The sequence below is a fragment of the Mandrillus leucophaeus genome, unplaced genomic scaffold, assembly GCF_000951045.1.
Source record: "Mandrillus leucophaeus isolate KB7577 unplaced genomic scaffold, Mleu.le_1.0 Scaffold686, whole genome shotgun sequence".
Lineage (NCBI taxonomy): Eukaryota > Metazoa > Chordata > Mammalia > Primates > Cercopithecidae > Mandrillus > Mandrillus leucophaeus.
In genome coordinates, this window is record NW_012107430.1 from 1458057 (window position 1) to 1472204 (window position 14148).

General features: G+C 35.9%; 1 protein-coding gene across 1 annotated transcript in view; it reads left to right on the top strand.

Moving 5' to 3' along the window:
* Positions 1–14148, top strand: part of ITPR2 (inositol 1,4,5-trisphosphate receptor, type 2) — a 455230-nt gene that overhangs the window by 356792 nt on the left and 84290 nt on the right. Inside the window, exons 48-49 of the mRNA XM_012002420.1 lie at positions 794–919; positions 9253–9428. Coding sequence (XP_011857810.1) covers positions 794–919; positions 9253–9428 — 302 coding nt within the window. The remainder of the gene's footprint in view (positions 1–793; positions 920–9252; positions 9429–14148) is intronic.

The window sequence follows — 14148 nt, forward strand, 5'->3', positions numbered from 1 at the left end:
CATTACAAATCTGTTCAGTTATTTAACAGAGGTGGAAAGAACTGATTTTTGGTTAATGTAAACTGTATTCGATTGATGCATTTAGTAATTCATTTCTGATGACAGACACAGAGTCCTTTGTTGAATATATTCGGCAAAGCCTGTTCTACTTATTAGCAGTTTTTATTGTAGTGCTCATTTTCTTCTGCTGTTTCAAACCCAACAAGTTCTTAGGAAGATTTAAGGTTTAAAATGTAGATAATATTATAAATCACTAGTTCCCTGTCAGGAGTACTATGTCTCATGATTAGGTTTCATAGTTTCAGCTAACTGTGACTGTGTCATAGGAATTTTCATTAGAAATATATCTGTGCTATGGGTTTGGAGTTTTTTTTATTTGACTTTAAGGCATGGGAGTGGGACCAATTTATCAATACTACCAAATTATACAATGAAGTATATCATTTCATTAAAAGGGACCCCAGGCAACTGCTAAACTGCTCTGCAGATAGATTACAGAGAATTATTACAGAATCACCTTTTCTGACCACCTTTAGCGATTACAAAACTCCTCGCCCTTCTGCAGTAGTTTAGGCCTAAACTGGCTGAAGGATGAAAAAAGGAATCAAATTTCACTCCTTTATGGTTCTGATTGTTTTTAATAAACTTACTCAAGTCAAATATTTATTTAAATAGGTTTTTATAATAGTTTACAAAAATGATGCATTTAGTAAAATATTGTTTTGGTAAGCCTCATGTGTTGAAACCAAAATTTATTTTTCTGTTCTGTTCCTTTACGCCTCTCATTTCCTAGATAACCCTGCACTGTTCTGGTTCTCGAGGCACATCTCTCTCTGGGGGAGCATTTCCTTCAACCTGGCTGTGTTCATCAATTTAGCTGTTGCTCTCTTCTACCCATTCGGGGATGATGGAGATGAAGGCAAGTGCTCGTTTTTCCTTAAAAGATAAATATTTTAAAGTTTCCACTTAACTATTTAGAGCTTCAAAATAAGAATAGTTTCATTCCTGTTAAATGGATTTTTCTATACTTGTTGGAAGTAGATTATGACAGTAAATAGAATAGGCAGAAAAGTGTGGTCAATAGTATTGTTATTTTTTAAAAAGCTCGTATACACAATTGTTATTAGAGCTATATTATATCTTGGCAAATAAAGCAATGAAAAGATTTGTCATTTCTACCTAATTGCTACGACTCCAAACATTTTTATACTGTATCATCTCAATTATGCAAATGACAGCTCTGTGCCCAAATATTAATTATTGTTATCTAAATACTGGCATTTATATTTTACTCTCTTTGTTTTCTGTGTTGTCTAAAGTTTCTCTAGTGAGCATACATGTAATCTAGAAATAATTTTTAATTCTATACTAAAGTCAGGGATTCTTAAGATAATTAAATGTTTGTCATCTGAGGTTTCAAAAGTGAACAGCATATGAAAAGACAATAATAGGAAATAAAGGGTACTGAATATGAAACTAATATTATTAAACTAATAATACAGAAACAAAAATGAGAAAGTATACCATTTTAGGTGAAATTAGAAATATAAGAGAAATATACTGAATCGTGAGACTTTGGGAAGTAAGTTTTGTGTAAGTTGGTGGAGAGCATGGGAAGTATGTTACAGGTTTGGGCTACAGTCTGGTAAATAACTTTGGAATGGACATGGAAAGAATGGCTTGGAAGAAAAGATGGAGAAATCAGCTAATAATAACAATGCAGTGCTTTTGCGTCTCATCATTTCATGGGATTACTGTGAGAATTTAATGAGATGCTGTAGGTAAAGCATTTAGAATAGTACCTGATAAACCTTCAATAAAGTTCAATGGTGGTGGTTTCTGTTTAAAAGGTACATATTTGTACTACAGAAGGAAGCCTCGTGGAAAGAGAGTATGATAAGAGCAACAGGTATTTCAGCCTATTTCAGATGAACTGGGGGTAGGCAGGAAAGGAAATGGGAGTCCGAAAGTCATTTGTTCTTTTACAGATTCATTACAGGTAACATAGATATCAAAGTTCTAAACTTTAGCTGTAATCTGAGTAGTCATGAATAACCACTGTTTTTGGAAGGCATACCCAGAATAAAAGAAGAATATTAAGCAATGGAGTGGATGTGTGAGTTAAATAGCAGTGAAAATGTAACACATATTTGGCCATCCATTATAGAGCAACTGCACATTCACCAGGAAGTAAAAATGGCTTTCTCTTCACTATGGTTAGTCTCCTTTAGTGATAAACTCTTAGCATAGAGGAATATAACTCTTGGGAGGAAAGAAGTCCAGCATGAAATGATAAATCAATATCATCTGCACACAGAATGCGGGCAAGATTATAGAGTCCCAGTTAGTAGAAGCATAAAGTCTTAAAAAAGGAAGCAATTCTGGAAATCATCTAATATCAAGCACTCATTTGACAGATGAACAGATGGAAGTCCAGAAAGCCTAAAGAATGGCAGATCTTAGAGTAGAAGGCTAACCCTTTTGTGTCCAATCTAGGATCTTTCTCCATGGATTGGAAGCATGTCATTAACAGGCGCCCCTTCTTCATACAGGACCTAATTTCCCTTGAGTTCCATTCCATGATCTCCCTTTCTTGACCACTGGAGCCAATGTATGTAGGCTCTGCTGCCACCTATTGTACATGAAATATAAGAGTGATGGGAAATGCCACCCCTCTGGGCAGTTGCTCTTTACTCATTCAGGAGAAGCAGAACACATGGTATTTGTAACACTTGCCTGGCCAATAATAGTTATAATAGTAATACTGATAATAATAACAGCAGCGGAGGTTGTTCACCACTTAGACTGGGTCAGGGAAAATGCTAAGCACTTCACATGCATTTCACTTAATCTTCCTGACAAATCTGTATTCTTATGAAGGAAGAATATCCTTATGGATGAAGAATATTTTTATGGATGAAGAAACTGAGGTTGAAGATTTGCCTTGTAATTAGAGTTCAAAAATATGTATTTTTAAATAAGCTCACCAGGTATTGCTGGTGCAACTGGTCCTTGAAAAAGGACTTGAAATAACAGATTTTCAAAGACATTCTTTACCCATTAATGGTGGGACGGGAGGAGCATTTTCTCTCCTTAATACTTTATATATTTATCCATTTTCTATAATAAACATATTATTTTAATAATACAAATGTTTTTCAATTTACCCTATATATTTTTAAATCTTAGAAAGTATGAAGTTTATCTTTTATGAAAGAAAATCCAGAAAGCAAAATTGCAAACTTCAATCCAGTTCACATCATGGAGCTCTGCTATCTACCTCATGCAGACTCTATAGTTTCCTGCACAGAACATGCTGCTTCTTACTTCCCTGTTTCTCTCCATCCCTCTGCCTCCCAAGTAGCCTTATGAGATCTTTCTGTTTCCTCTACCTCAGTCCAGCTAAAGTAGATATCCACTCAGAAATCCCTGGGTGGCCTTTACTATTGTGCCTTATTCATTTCTTGGTCCCTTAACTAGACTGTGAACTCTTTGAGGACAAGGACAAGTTTACTAATCTTTGTAATTTTTAAAATACAAAGATGGTAAAATCTTTGTATTTAACAGTGCCTGGCACATAGTGGCACTCCATCAACAGTTGTCGAAGGAATTGAAATCACCAAATTTCAATTTGAAGGAATTGAAATTGAAAAAGAAGAACTCATTTTCTTTAACACAAAGCACTGGCAGAAAGAAAGAATTACACTACAAATTTTAATATAATTTTAAAAAATCACATGCTATCTTGGTATAAGACATTCCCATGGCATCAATTTTCTCCTAGTTATGGGAGGTATAAGTTTGTTAGTCCCGGAAATAGGACTAACAAACGCAACGCTGGAAGTCATGGTGCGCTATCATCAGGTGCAGATGCAGACTTTACTTCTGGAAAAGGACTAGACAGCAGTTAACAGCAGTAACCAAGGTAGAGCCTCAGCTTAGGATATTTAAGTGGATGTGGTGCTTTGAGGGAAGGGAAGGCATGAGCTGCCATTTTGGCAATGTCAAACCCCAAGGTTATGTCTGGGTCATCTGGTTATAGTTCTGGATGAGTTATTTACTTTAATGAGCTCCATGAATAAGGTTAACATTTTGGTCAGGATTAGCTTAGTCTTAATCTGTTGCACACTGCATAGCTATGAATTCTGAGGAAACAGAGCTAAGACTGTTACACACACTTGGCCATCAGAATTGTCTGGAGGAAGAAAGCTCTGTGCTGGTGGTGAAGGTTTTCTGATGCTGGATTTGGTCTAACAGGCTGAACAACTGTTTGCCAGGGCCACTATGAAGTGATTTAGAGATGGGTGAGATTAAAGATGGATGAAAATTCCTTCAAGAAGTGCTTAAAAATGATGGAGACATGTCAGAGAACCCAGGATCCAACTTGAAAGGTCTCCAGGTGGTCAAATATGAGAAAATTTAGAGAAAAAGATTATTGACAGTGACACATTATCTCCCATAGCATAAAATAAGAATCCAGGAGTTCCTGTTGACAGTGGAAAGAGAAAGCTCTTTTTTAATAATTGTATTCCAATTAATAAAATACAGACAGAATGATGGAAATAGAACGTCACCATTTGGCAAACATCACAGTAGTAAAAATTATCCATGGATGCTAAAATTAATGGGTGACCATATGATGAAAAGTATATAACCTATGTATAATGTACAAGTCTCTCCCCACAATATACTTAATTATGAAAGGAAAAATAATAACTTTAAAGTGGGGGAAATCGCTTTAACTAAGTGATCAGCATTAATGGCACCAGTAATGAAACCCAGCAACATCACGTGCCTCCTGATGCAATCACTGACAAGGATGTAACATCATCTTCCAAAAATGAATTAACTGAGAAAATTTCAGACAAACCCCAAATGAGGGCTATGCTACAACATAATTGGCCAGTACTCTTCAAGATGTCAAGCTTATGAAAGACAAAGAAAGATTGAGGAACTATCCAAATTAAAAGATATTAAAGAGACATGACAACTGAATCCCGTGTGTGACCCTGGTTCAGAAGAAGGTCATAAATTGGGCAAATGACCAACTCTGACTAGATAGATGGTAAAAGTGGTCTATCAATGTTAATTTCCTGATACTGATCATTGTAATGTGGTTATATGAGGTGTTGACATTTGGGGAATCTAGGTAAAGGATAAAGTTAAAAAAGAAAAAATAATAATAAATGTAAGGATTCTGTCCAACCCTGAAGTTCCTTGACTCGGTGTAGAAGCTGATTATGAAATCAGCTGATAAGTCTTGCACTACCAAAAAAGAACTCTGCTTAAAATATGCCACCCTTCTAACCCCAGATCCTAATACATGCTGGTACCAATGTGGTGGTGAGAACAGAGGGATTGGCAGAGGGAAGGAGCCATGTATGCTTCCTCCAAGTATATTTTCCAGTCTGAACACCTGAACTGCTAGGAGTTTCTTGTGCTCAAATAATTGATTCACACTTGGGTTATGATATTAACTGAGAGAGTAGTTTCCCTCCTCAACCAGGTAGTGGGGTACAGTAACCAAAAGGAGACATTTAAGGCAGAGATAATTCTCAGAGGACCAGCCTGTTGGACACTCTTCACCCTCTACTGCAGATAGAGAATCTCCTTTAATTGCCAGGCTTTGAAGAGTTTGGTTTCAATTTGTTCAGGAGTACAGGGCCTATTTTTTATGGCTAAAGGTTTTGGGTTGGGTTTCTTTGGCTGATTGATTTTTGTGGCGTTTGTTTGTTTATCATATGCTTCTCTAAAAAGGAAAAGTGCCAATGTTGAGGAATGAGGCTACACTGGTTGTGGCTGAAGCAGCAGCTTCTGGTGCTGGGAATGTCCTGGGAGTCCACTCAGAAGCTGATGGCTGCCACGCCAGATACCCCATCCTGGATTTCATTTGGCAAAGGCAGACTAGTTAGTGGAGAAAATTGATGCCATGGGAATTCCTTATACCAAGATAGCATGTGATTTTTTAAAATTATATTAAAATTTGTATTGTAATTATTTTTTTCCATCAAGTGTTTTGTGTTAAAGAAAATGAGTTCTTCATGGTGATTTCAATTCCTTCAACTTAACTGTTGATGGAGTGCCACTATGTGCCAGGTACTGTTAAATACAAAGATTGTAAAATACAAAGATTAGTAAACTTGTCCTTGTCCTCAAAGAGTTCACAGTCTAGTTAAGGGACCAAGAAATGAATAAGGCACAATAGTAAAGGCCACCCAGGGATTTCTGAGTGGATATCTACTTTAGCTGGACTGAGGTAGAGAAAACAGAAAGATCTCATAAGGCTACTTGGGAGGCAGAGGGATGGAGAGAAACAGGGAATTAAGAAGCAGCATGTTCTGTACAGGAAATTATAGAGTCTGCATGATGTGAACTGGATTGAAGCTTGCAATTTTGCTTTCTGGATTTTCTTTCATAAAGGATAAACTTCATACTTTCTAAGATTTATAAATGTATAGGGTAAATTATAAAACTTTTTGTATTATTAAAATAATATCATGCTTATTATAGAAAATGGATACATATATAGAGTATTAAGGAGAGAAATGGGAAAAGAATGGCTTTGAAAATCTGTACTGTCGGCTGGACTAGGTGGCTTATGCTTGTAATCCCAGCACTTTGGGAGGCCAAGGCAGGCAGATCACCCGAGGTCAGGAGTTTGAGACCAGCCTGGCCAACAGGGTGAAACCCCAACTCTACTGAAAATACAAAATTTAGCCAGGCGAGCAAGACTTTGTGCAAGACTCAAAGAAAATCTGCACTGTCTTCTCTAGAGTTTGTCAGAGAGACTTCAGTTCTCTTTTTAGCATTAAATCTTCAGATAGAAACCAATATGATCATTCTTAGAGAAGAGAATTATAAACATAGCTGTTGTTTTTGTTTTTTGGTTTTTTTTTTGAGACGGAGTCTCGCTTTGTCCCCCAGGCTGGAGTGCAGTGGGCGATCTCAGCTCACTGCAAGCTCCGCCTCCCGGGTTTACGCCATTCTCCTGCCTCAGCCTCCCGAGTAGCTGGGACTACAGGCCCCCGCCACCTCGCCTGGCTAGTTTTTTGTATTTTTTTAGTAGAGACGGGGTTTCACCGTGTTAGCCAGGATGGTCTCCATCTCCTGACCTCGTGATCCGCCCGTCTCGGCCTCCCAAAGTGCTGGGATTACAGGCTTGAGCCACCGCGCCTGGCCTGTCAATAGCTGTTTTAAATAACTTTTGAGTTTATTCATTCAAATACATATTTAGTGTGAACTTATGTGCTAGCTACTATACTAGACATTCTTTGAGTCCTTTTCACAAAGGGATCAAACACCCAATTTTAATTGTATGACTATAATTTCTGTTTGATCAAGGGGAAATCTCAGCAAACCAGATATTGTCTTGAAAAGAATAGTAAAGAGGTAGATAGTTTATCAGGAATTAGTGACAATGCACAATGTGACTATCTATGCCAAATTATTCTAGAATAAGAATGTCACCAAGACATTGCTTATGAATTATGCTGAAAAGTCAGATGTAAATGTGCCTTGAAGATGTTGTCAGTTCTAGTGAACTTAAAACCTAAGCTATGTGACTTGGGGAGTTGATAACTGGAGACTTAGTTATTTATTCAAAACAAACTCACAGAATATATTTTTGTTTATTTACTCAATCAACAAATTTTTATTTGTTGTTCTGTAACAGGCATGGCGATAGGCCTAGGGATGGCCCTCATCCTTTTAGAGTTTACATTCTGATGGAGTCTCAAGTCCCAGTAAGCAAGAGAGAAAGTTGAAGGCATTATTTACTCTATGGCTGTTTGAGATCTGTGAGGTCAAGGCAGTTGGTGGTCAGTCTGTATTTTGGTAGATGTAGAGTGCTTACAAGCCAACATCATCGTAAACGCGAGTAGGGTACCTGTATGTTAGCATTGCCAGAGGACAGGAATTGAAGGTAACTTTCAGAGCAGTTTACCCTTTTTCTTTCCCCATCTCCAAATTAATCTTATGAGATTATAAATTTGGTGGGGGGGGGGGATATCACATCTCTCTTCCCAACCTCCTTTCATCATTATGTGCTTTCAGAGACAGCATAAGAACAAACCTTGCAAAAGTAAACATGTCTAAATGAATGCTGTTCATTATCTGATTTTTTGTTTGTCTTTTAACAACTAGCAGGATCTTCCTGCCTATTTCTGAGATGTTAGCACACACTGTAAACTAAGAGTTTTATACAGAATTCATTAAAGGAGTCGAATAATCCCAGAGTTTTGATGACAGTACAAAAGCTATGCACACCAAGTCCTTGAAGTGTTTTGCATGCAGTAGCAAATTTTATAAATAAAGATAAGAGGTGTGGCCAAAAGAATAAGGCTGTTACTGAATATTTACCAGAGGACGTAGTGGAAAATCTCCATTTTGTTGTTTCCTTTCTATGTCAGCCTATAGACATGCATTTGAGGCCCCAGAGCAGATCCAATCAGCCCAAGAATGTTGCCTCTTAATTTACTTCTGCAAATGCAGCACCACGTGACCTTCAGGAAAGGATTCCTTGAATGCACATGTCAGTGCAAATGTCAATGAATTGTACTACTTATTAAAGAAAGAATATTTTTGAGCCTCTCTTTTGGGGAGTTTCTAAGAAATCTTATGTGTAACGGAGTTTGTTTTTTAAGACATTTGGAATGTGAATTTTCTGATGATTAAATAGCTAACCATTTTATTTAGAAGTTGAGCTGGCCTTCAAATACACACACTCTTGCGCGTATTCATACACATATCTATGCATGTGTGTTTAGCAGTTAAAGTGTGTGTCTATTTTATAAAGGTTATTCTACTACGTTCTTCAGAGGAATCTAGAATATGGAAACTTGATACTAATAGGACAAAGCAAGGTATGAATTCAATTTTTTAATGATTTAGCTATATAACTAATGGTCATTAATCATAAATTTTGAATTAAGGTTCCTGAGAGAGATGTCTATCAAAAGTATTTAGAGAATCATCCTCATATGAGAGAAAGATGAACAATTGTCTGACTTAATAAAAGGAACATTAGTGAGTGTTTAAGTAGCTTGAAAGTAATCACAGGTTTTCTGGAAATGTAATAATGAGTAACGTGTTCAAAGAGATTTCCTTGAAATATGAAGAATGTAGATGGGGTCATTTTGAAATTTAGTGGATTATGGCTTTGACTTAATGATAGCATATAAAGTAGAGCAGCAAATATTTTAGCATTTTTTAGTTTTATTCTTAATAACAATACATTTTTTCCACATTTTACAGGTACACTTTCTCCATTGTTCTCGGTTCTTCTTTGGATAGCAGTTGCGATCTGCACATCTATGCTGTTTTTCTTCTCCAAGCCTGTGGGTATTCGGCCGTTTCTTGTATCAATAATGCTCAGATCAATATACACAATAGGTCTTGGGCCTACCTTAATACTTCTTGGTGCAGCTAATGTAAGTACTTTACTTAGCTTTATACTTGTTACAGAATTAGTTTAAAAATGTATGAAATATAAAAATATAACTATATGCTTTTCATTCATGTGTGCATGGTGAATTCTAATTTATCATAAATCTAAATTAACCAGAGCATGATTTGTACATTTTTTTTTTTAAATTTAGAGTGAAAGAAAAAATGACAGATAAAAGACTGCTATATTTAAGAAAGTAACATTTGGGGAATGACCCAGTTCTGCCATCAATTTAATCCAATCCAATTTTAATGCATTCTGCATCCTGTACCCACAGCTATTGACAAAAATGACTGAGCCATTGTTAATATTCCAAAGTGACATCGTAAATCATCCAAAAAAGATTAAATTATGTTCAATAGAATTTTGAAAGTGAGCACCTTTCATCAAATGACCTAAGAAAAAGGATTTATATATGAGAAAGTACTAAATTGGTTTCTTTTTATGTGAACAAATTTTATAAACTGATGAAAGTCATAGATATGATGATTTTTTTTTACCAAATTTTGAAATATTAGAATAAGGAAGCACATTGTTAAGCTTGAGTTAGGTGAGTTTAGAATAAGTAAACCAGAGTAGTAGTATTTCAAAAAGCAAGTGATACATTTATAGAAATAATTTTACCCGAGAAATACAATTTTGAAGGGACTAGCCAACGTTATGCATGGCACAGCCATACAGGGATATTAAAAGGTAAAACCATCAGGCTGATGAAATAACAAACGGCCAGGTAAGAAAATAAGTATTGCTAATCTATATGTTGAATACCTAGGCACTTTTGATCTTTTCCTGGGTTTCCAATGTAATGTCCTATATTCTGGTATCTGTAATTAGGACTAATCTCCCCTACTACATTTTACTATATTTAAGGATTGATCATTCAATATCAAGAACATTATAGGTGCTCAGTAAATATTTCCTAAATAAATAAATTAATGAGTGAGTGAATGAATAGGTGAACAATTATCTTTGTATTCTTATATATTTACAGTGGCTTGCAAGTAAAATATATAGCAAATATTTATTTAGTAATAAATATTTAATATTTAGCAAAGATTTAATAATAACTAATATTTAGCAAATATTTAATTAATAAAATGTATTTATTATATTTATTTATTTATTTAAATGAATTAATAAAATAGTCAACCAAACTTTCAAGAATTATAAAGCTGAGCTAATATGGCCAATTCTATGTTTCTGTGTTTCTGACCTCTATTTTATTACAATTCTTCAAAAATTAGACATGATGTATTTGACAGCTTCCAATTAGCTACAACATTCAGGCAACCAAATTGCCAATTATCCTCAATCATTGTCAATGAAGGGAAGTGTACTATACGTACAAAGAAGTCTATCAGTAAAGAATTTTGTAAAATTCCAAATATATTATTCTGTAAGTTTCTTGAGGGGAGAAGTTGTCACATTTATAAATGTAATCCTACCTGCCTTACTCCTTCCCAGCTCCGTGTTTCTCTGCTTTAACAGCTGGCATTGAAACATTCAGAAGGTGTTTACATGAACTGAACATGTACCTTCAATGCCTTGGAAATAAGCTAATTTCACATATTACCAAACAAGCAAATTAGAGAATCTTCATGAATTTGTCTAAATTTTTCTAAGCCTATGTGTTTGACTTTTTTTTTCTTTAAAAACATACATTGCATATTGAACTATATTATTTGAAGAAGCAAATAATATTTGTAAACTGGTAACTGGCCCTCAAGAAGACATAAATCCAAGTGAAAAAAAAAATATGAGTCTGACAAAGTGAAATAATAGCTAGAGTTGGGCCAAAAATAATAATCATTTACTGGGCCTCTGTTATATAATAGACACTAAAAATACCAAGACGATAAAGGAAATGGTTCTTGCCATCCAGAAGCTGATGTGTCATACTCACCGATTTGCATTTCCTTTGTTTTTGGACCAAGAATATATAAAGAGATAAGGAATAACATTCTAATGTCTATTAGGGGAAACCAAAGACATTTGGTGTATTTTTCCCCCTCATGGGAGAGGATAAGAAGATAGCTTTTGCCAGCTTTGGTGAAAATTATTCCGCTATAGCAAATGACTCTTCATAGAAGAGGCAAGTTTTATATTTCACTTTATTTATGAGAAAGAATATACATGTAGATATGCCACATCTCTCCCTTATTAACTGTAGAAATCTGGGCACTCTAATGACCTTCACAGAATAGAACATCTGTTTGCACAATCAAATGATACATTATGGTCTACCAGCTCAGAGCATTTTTTTTTTCTTTTTTAGACAGAGTCTCGCTCTGTCGCTTAGGCTGGAGTGCAGTGGCGTGATCTTGGCTCACTGCAACCTCCACCTCCCAGTTCAAGCAATTTTCCTGCCTCAGCCGCCTGAGTAGCTGGGACTACAGGTGCGTGCCACCACGCCTGGCTACTTTTTTGTATTTTTAGTGGAGACGAGGTTTCACCATGTTAGCCAGGATGGTCTCGATCTTCTGACCTCATGATCCACCCGCCTTGGCCTCCCAAAGTGCTGGGATTACATGCATGAGCCACTGTGTCTGGCTGCTCAGAGTATTTTGACCAAAAAAAAAAAATCAACTTTAATTTGGAATAAACACATTCAATGGAGTAATTGTCATTTTTATATTGTAGATATAGATAGAAAAAAATTTTATCTATCATTTTAATATTATGTGGATTAATAAAAATGTTTTAGGTTGGGTGCTATGGCTCATGCCTGTAATCCCAATACTTTGGGAGGCTGAGGCAGGAGGATTGCTTGAAGACAGGACTTCGAGACCAGCGTGGTCAACATAGTGAGACCTCATCTCTACAAAAAATAAAATAAAAATGTTTTAGTGAGTATCATCTACCTTCATTTTAACATAACAAGTTCACTGCTGGGCACAGTGGCTGATGCCTGTCATCCCAGCACTTTGAGAGGCTGAGGTGGGCGGATCACGCAAGGTCAGGAGTTTGTGACCAACCTGGCCAACATCGTGAAACCCTGTCTCTACTAAAAATATAAAAATTAGTATGGCGTGGTGGTGCACACCTGTAGTCCCAGCTACTTGGGAGGCTGAGGCCAGAGAATCCCTTGAACCCGGGAGGTAGAGGTTGCACTGAGCTGACATCAGGCCACTGCACTACAGCCTGCATGACAAAATGGGATTCTGTTTCAAAAACAAAACAAAACAAAACAAAAATTAGCTGGTCTTGGTGGCTTGTGCCTGTAATACCAGCTACTCAGGAGGCTGAGGCAGGAGAATCACTTGAACCCAGGAGGTGGAGGTTGCAGTGAGCTGAGATCGTGCCATTGCACTCCAGCTTGGGCAACAGAGCGAGACTCCGTCTCAAAAAGGAAAAAACAAAAACCAAAAACAAGTTCACTACAAAGCTATCTATGGTTTATTATTACCCAGGAGGTAGGAAATAAATACATGAAAACATCAATTAGTCATATTTTGTACCTTAAGTTTTAGTACATTTATTAACTTAATTTATTTACACTTAAAAGTTTGCATTGTGTAAGGGGTGAAACTATAAATGCTAAAAGTATAGGTATCAGAAATAAGAAAAACAGAAGACATCTACCTGACAGTTTTGCCTTAATGACCATCCAAGTTCTAGACTTTAGGCAAATCAGCAAGACTTTGAATTTCATTCTTCTCATTAGTGAAGGGAAGATGCTAAAGCCTGATCTATCTTCACTGGGTTGTTGAGAAGGTAAGTTGAAAAGATTTAGAAAAGTTTGGTAACAGTGATAAGAAGCACCCTTTAATTGTAAAACATTCTTATTCTGATTGTAAAAACATTTGTATTTTGGTTCTCGGGGAGTTTTTTCTGGACTCTGTCTTTCAAAATGTTAAGCCAATGCAGAAAGTCTTATTTTTGGAAAATGAATCAAGAGGGAGGAAAATCCTCAACCTGTGTTATGTTACTGAACCACTTAGTACTGGCTTCTTTTTTATTGTCTTCATTCATTTCTAAAACTAGCAGTTGGTCTAGATTTCAACTAGTTTGCCTTGTCACAGAAGTGATCTCAATATTTGAGATATTTCAAAAAATCCAAGTGTTTTTTTCTCAGTTATAAAGCACATCTTATAACCCAGTCTAGTTTTCTTCCCTCTGCACTGCATTGTTGGTTATTGGTAATGGAAATTAATATATTATTCTGACAAATATAAGCACACATTTTATAAATTCGGGGTCACTTAATATTTTTTCATGCCATTAAAATTATTTGTAAATCTCATTTTAATAACTGTTATTTCCAGTCATATGGGTGTTATATAATCTGTTTAACCACTCCATTAATTTTTGTTGTTCAGACTTTTAAATAAATAACAATGTAGTAAAATATCAGCAAAAGATCTTTTAATATCTTCTAAACTTCTTATCTACAATGATTTTTCCTTTCTAATAGTACCTGGAAATGTGTAATTCATTTAATAACTTGGTCTCACCATTTGCAGAGAGAAGAAGCAAATGGAGCTTAGCAGATAGCTAGTCTACTAACAATGAGCCACTGTGTTCAGATTTAATAGGGTAATGTCCCTAGTTACTTACCTGTAGATAGCTTTCTGAGAGGCCTCATGTTACTGCTAATGTGTGAGGTTGAGTTCCACCGTACGTTCATTTAACTTACACAAATTCAATGATATATTCAGAATAAACAACTTTCATTTTATCTCTCTCTCTCTCTCTCTCTCTCT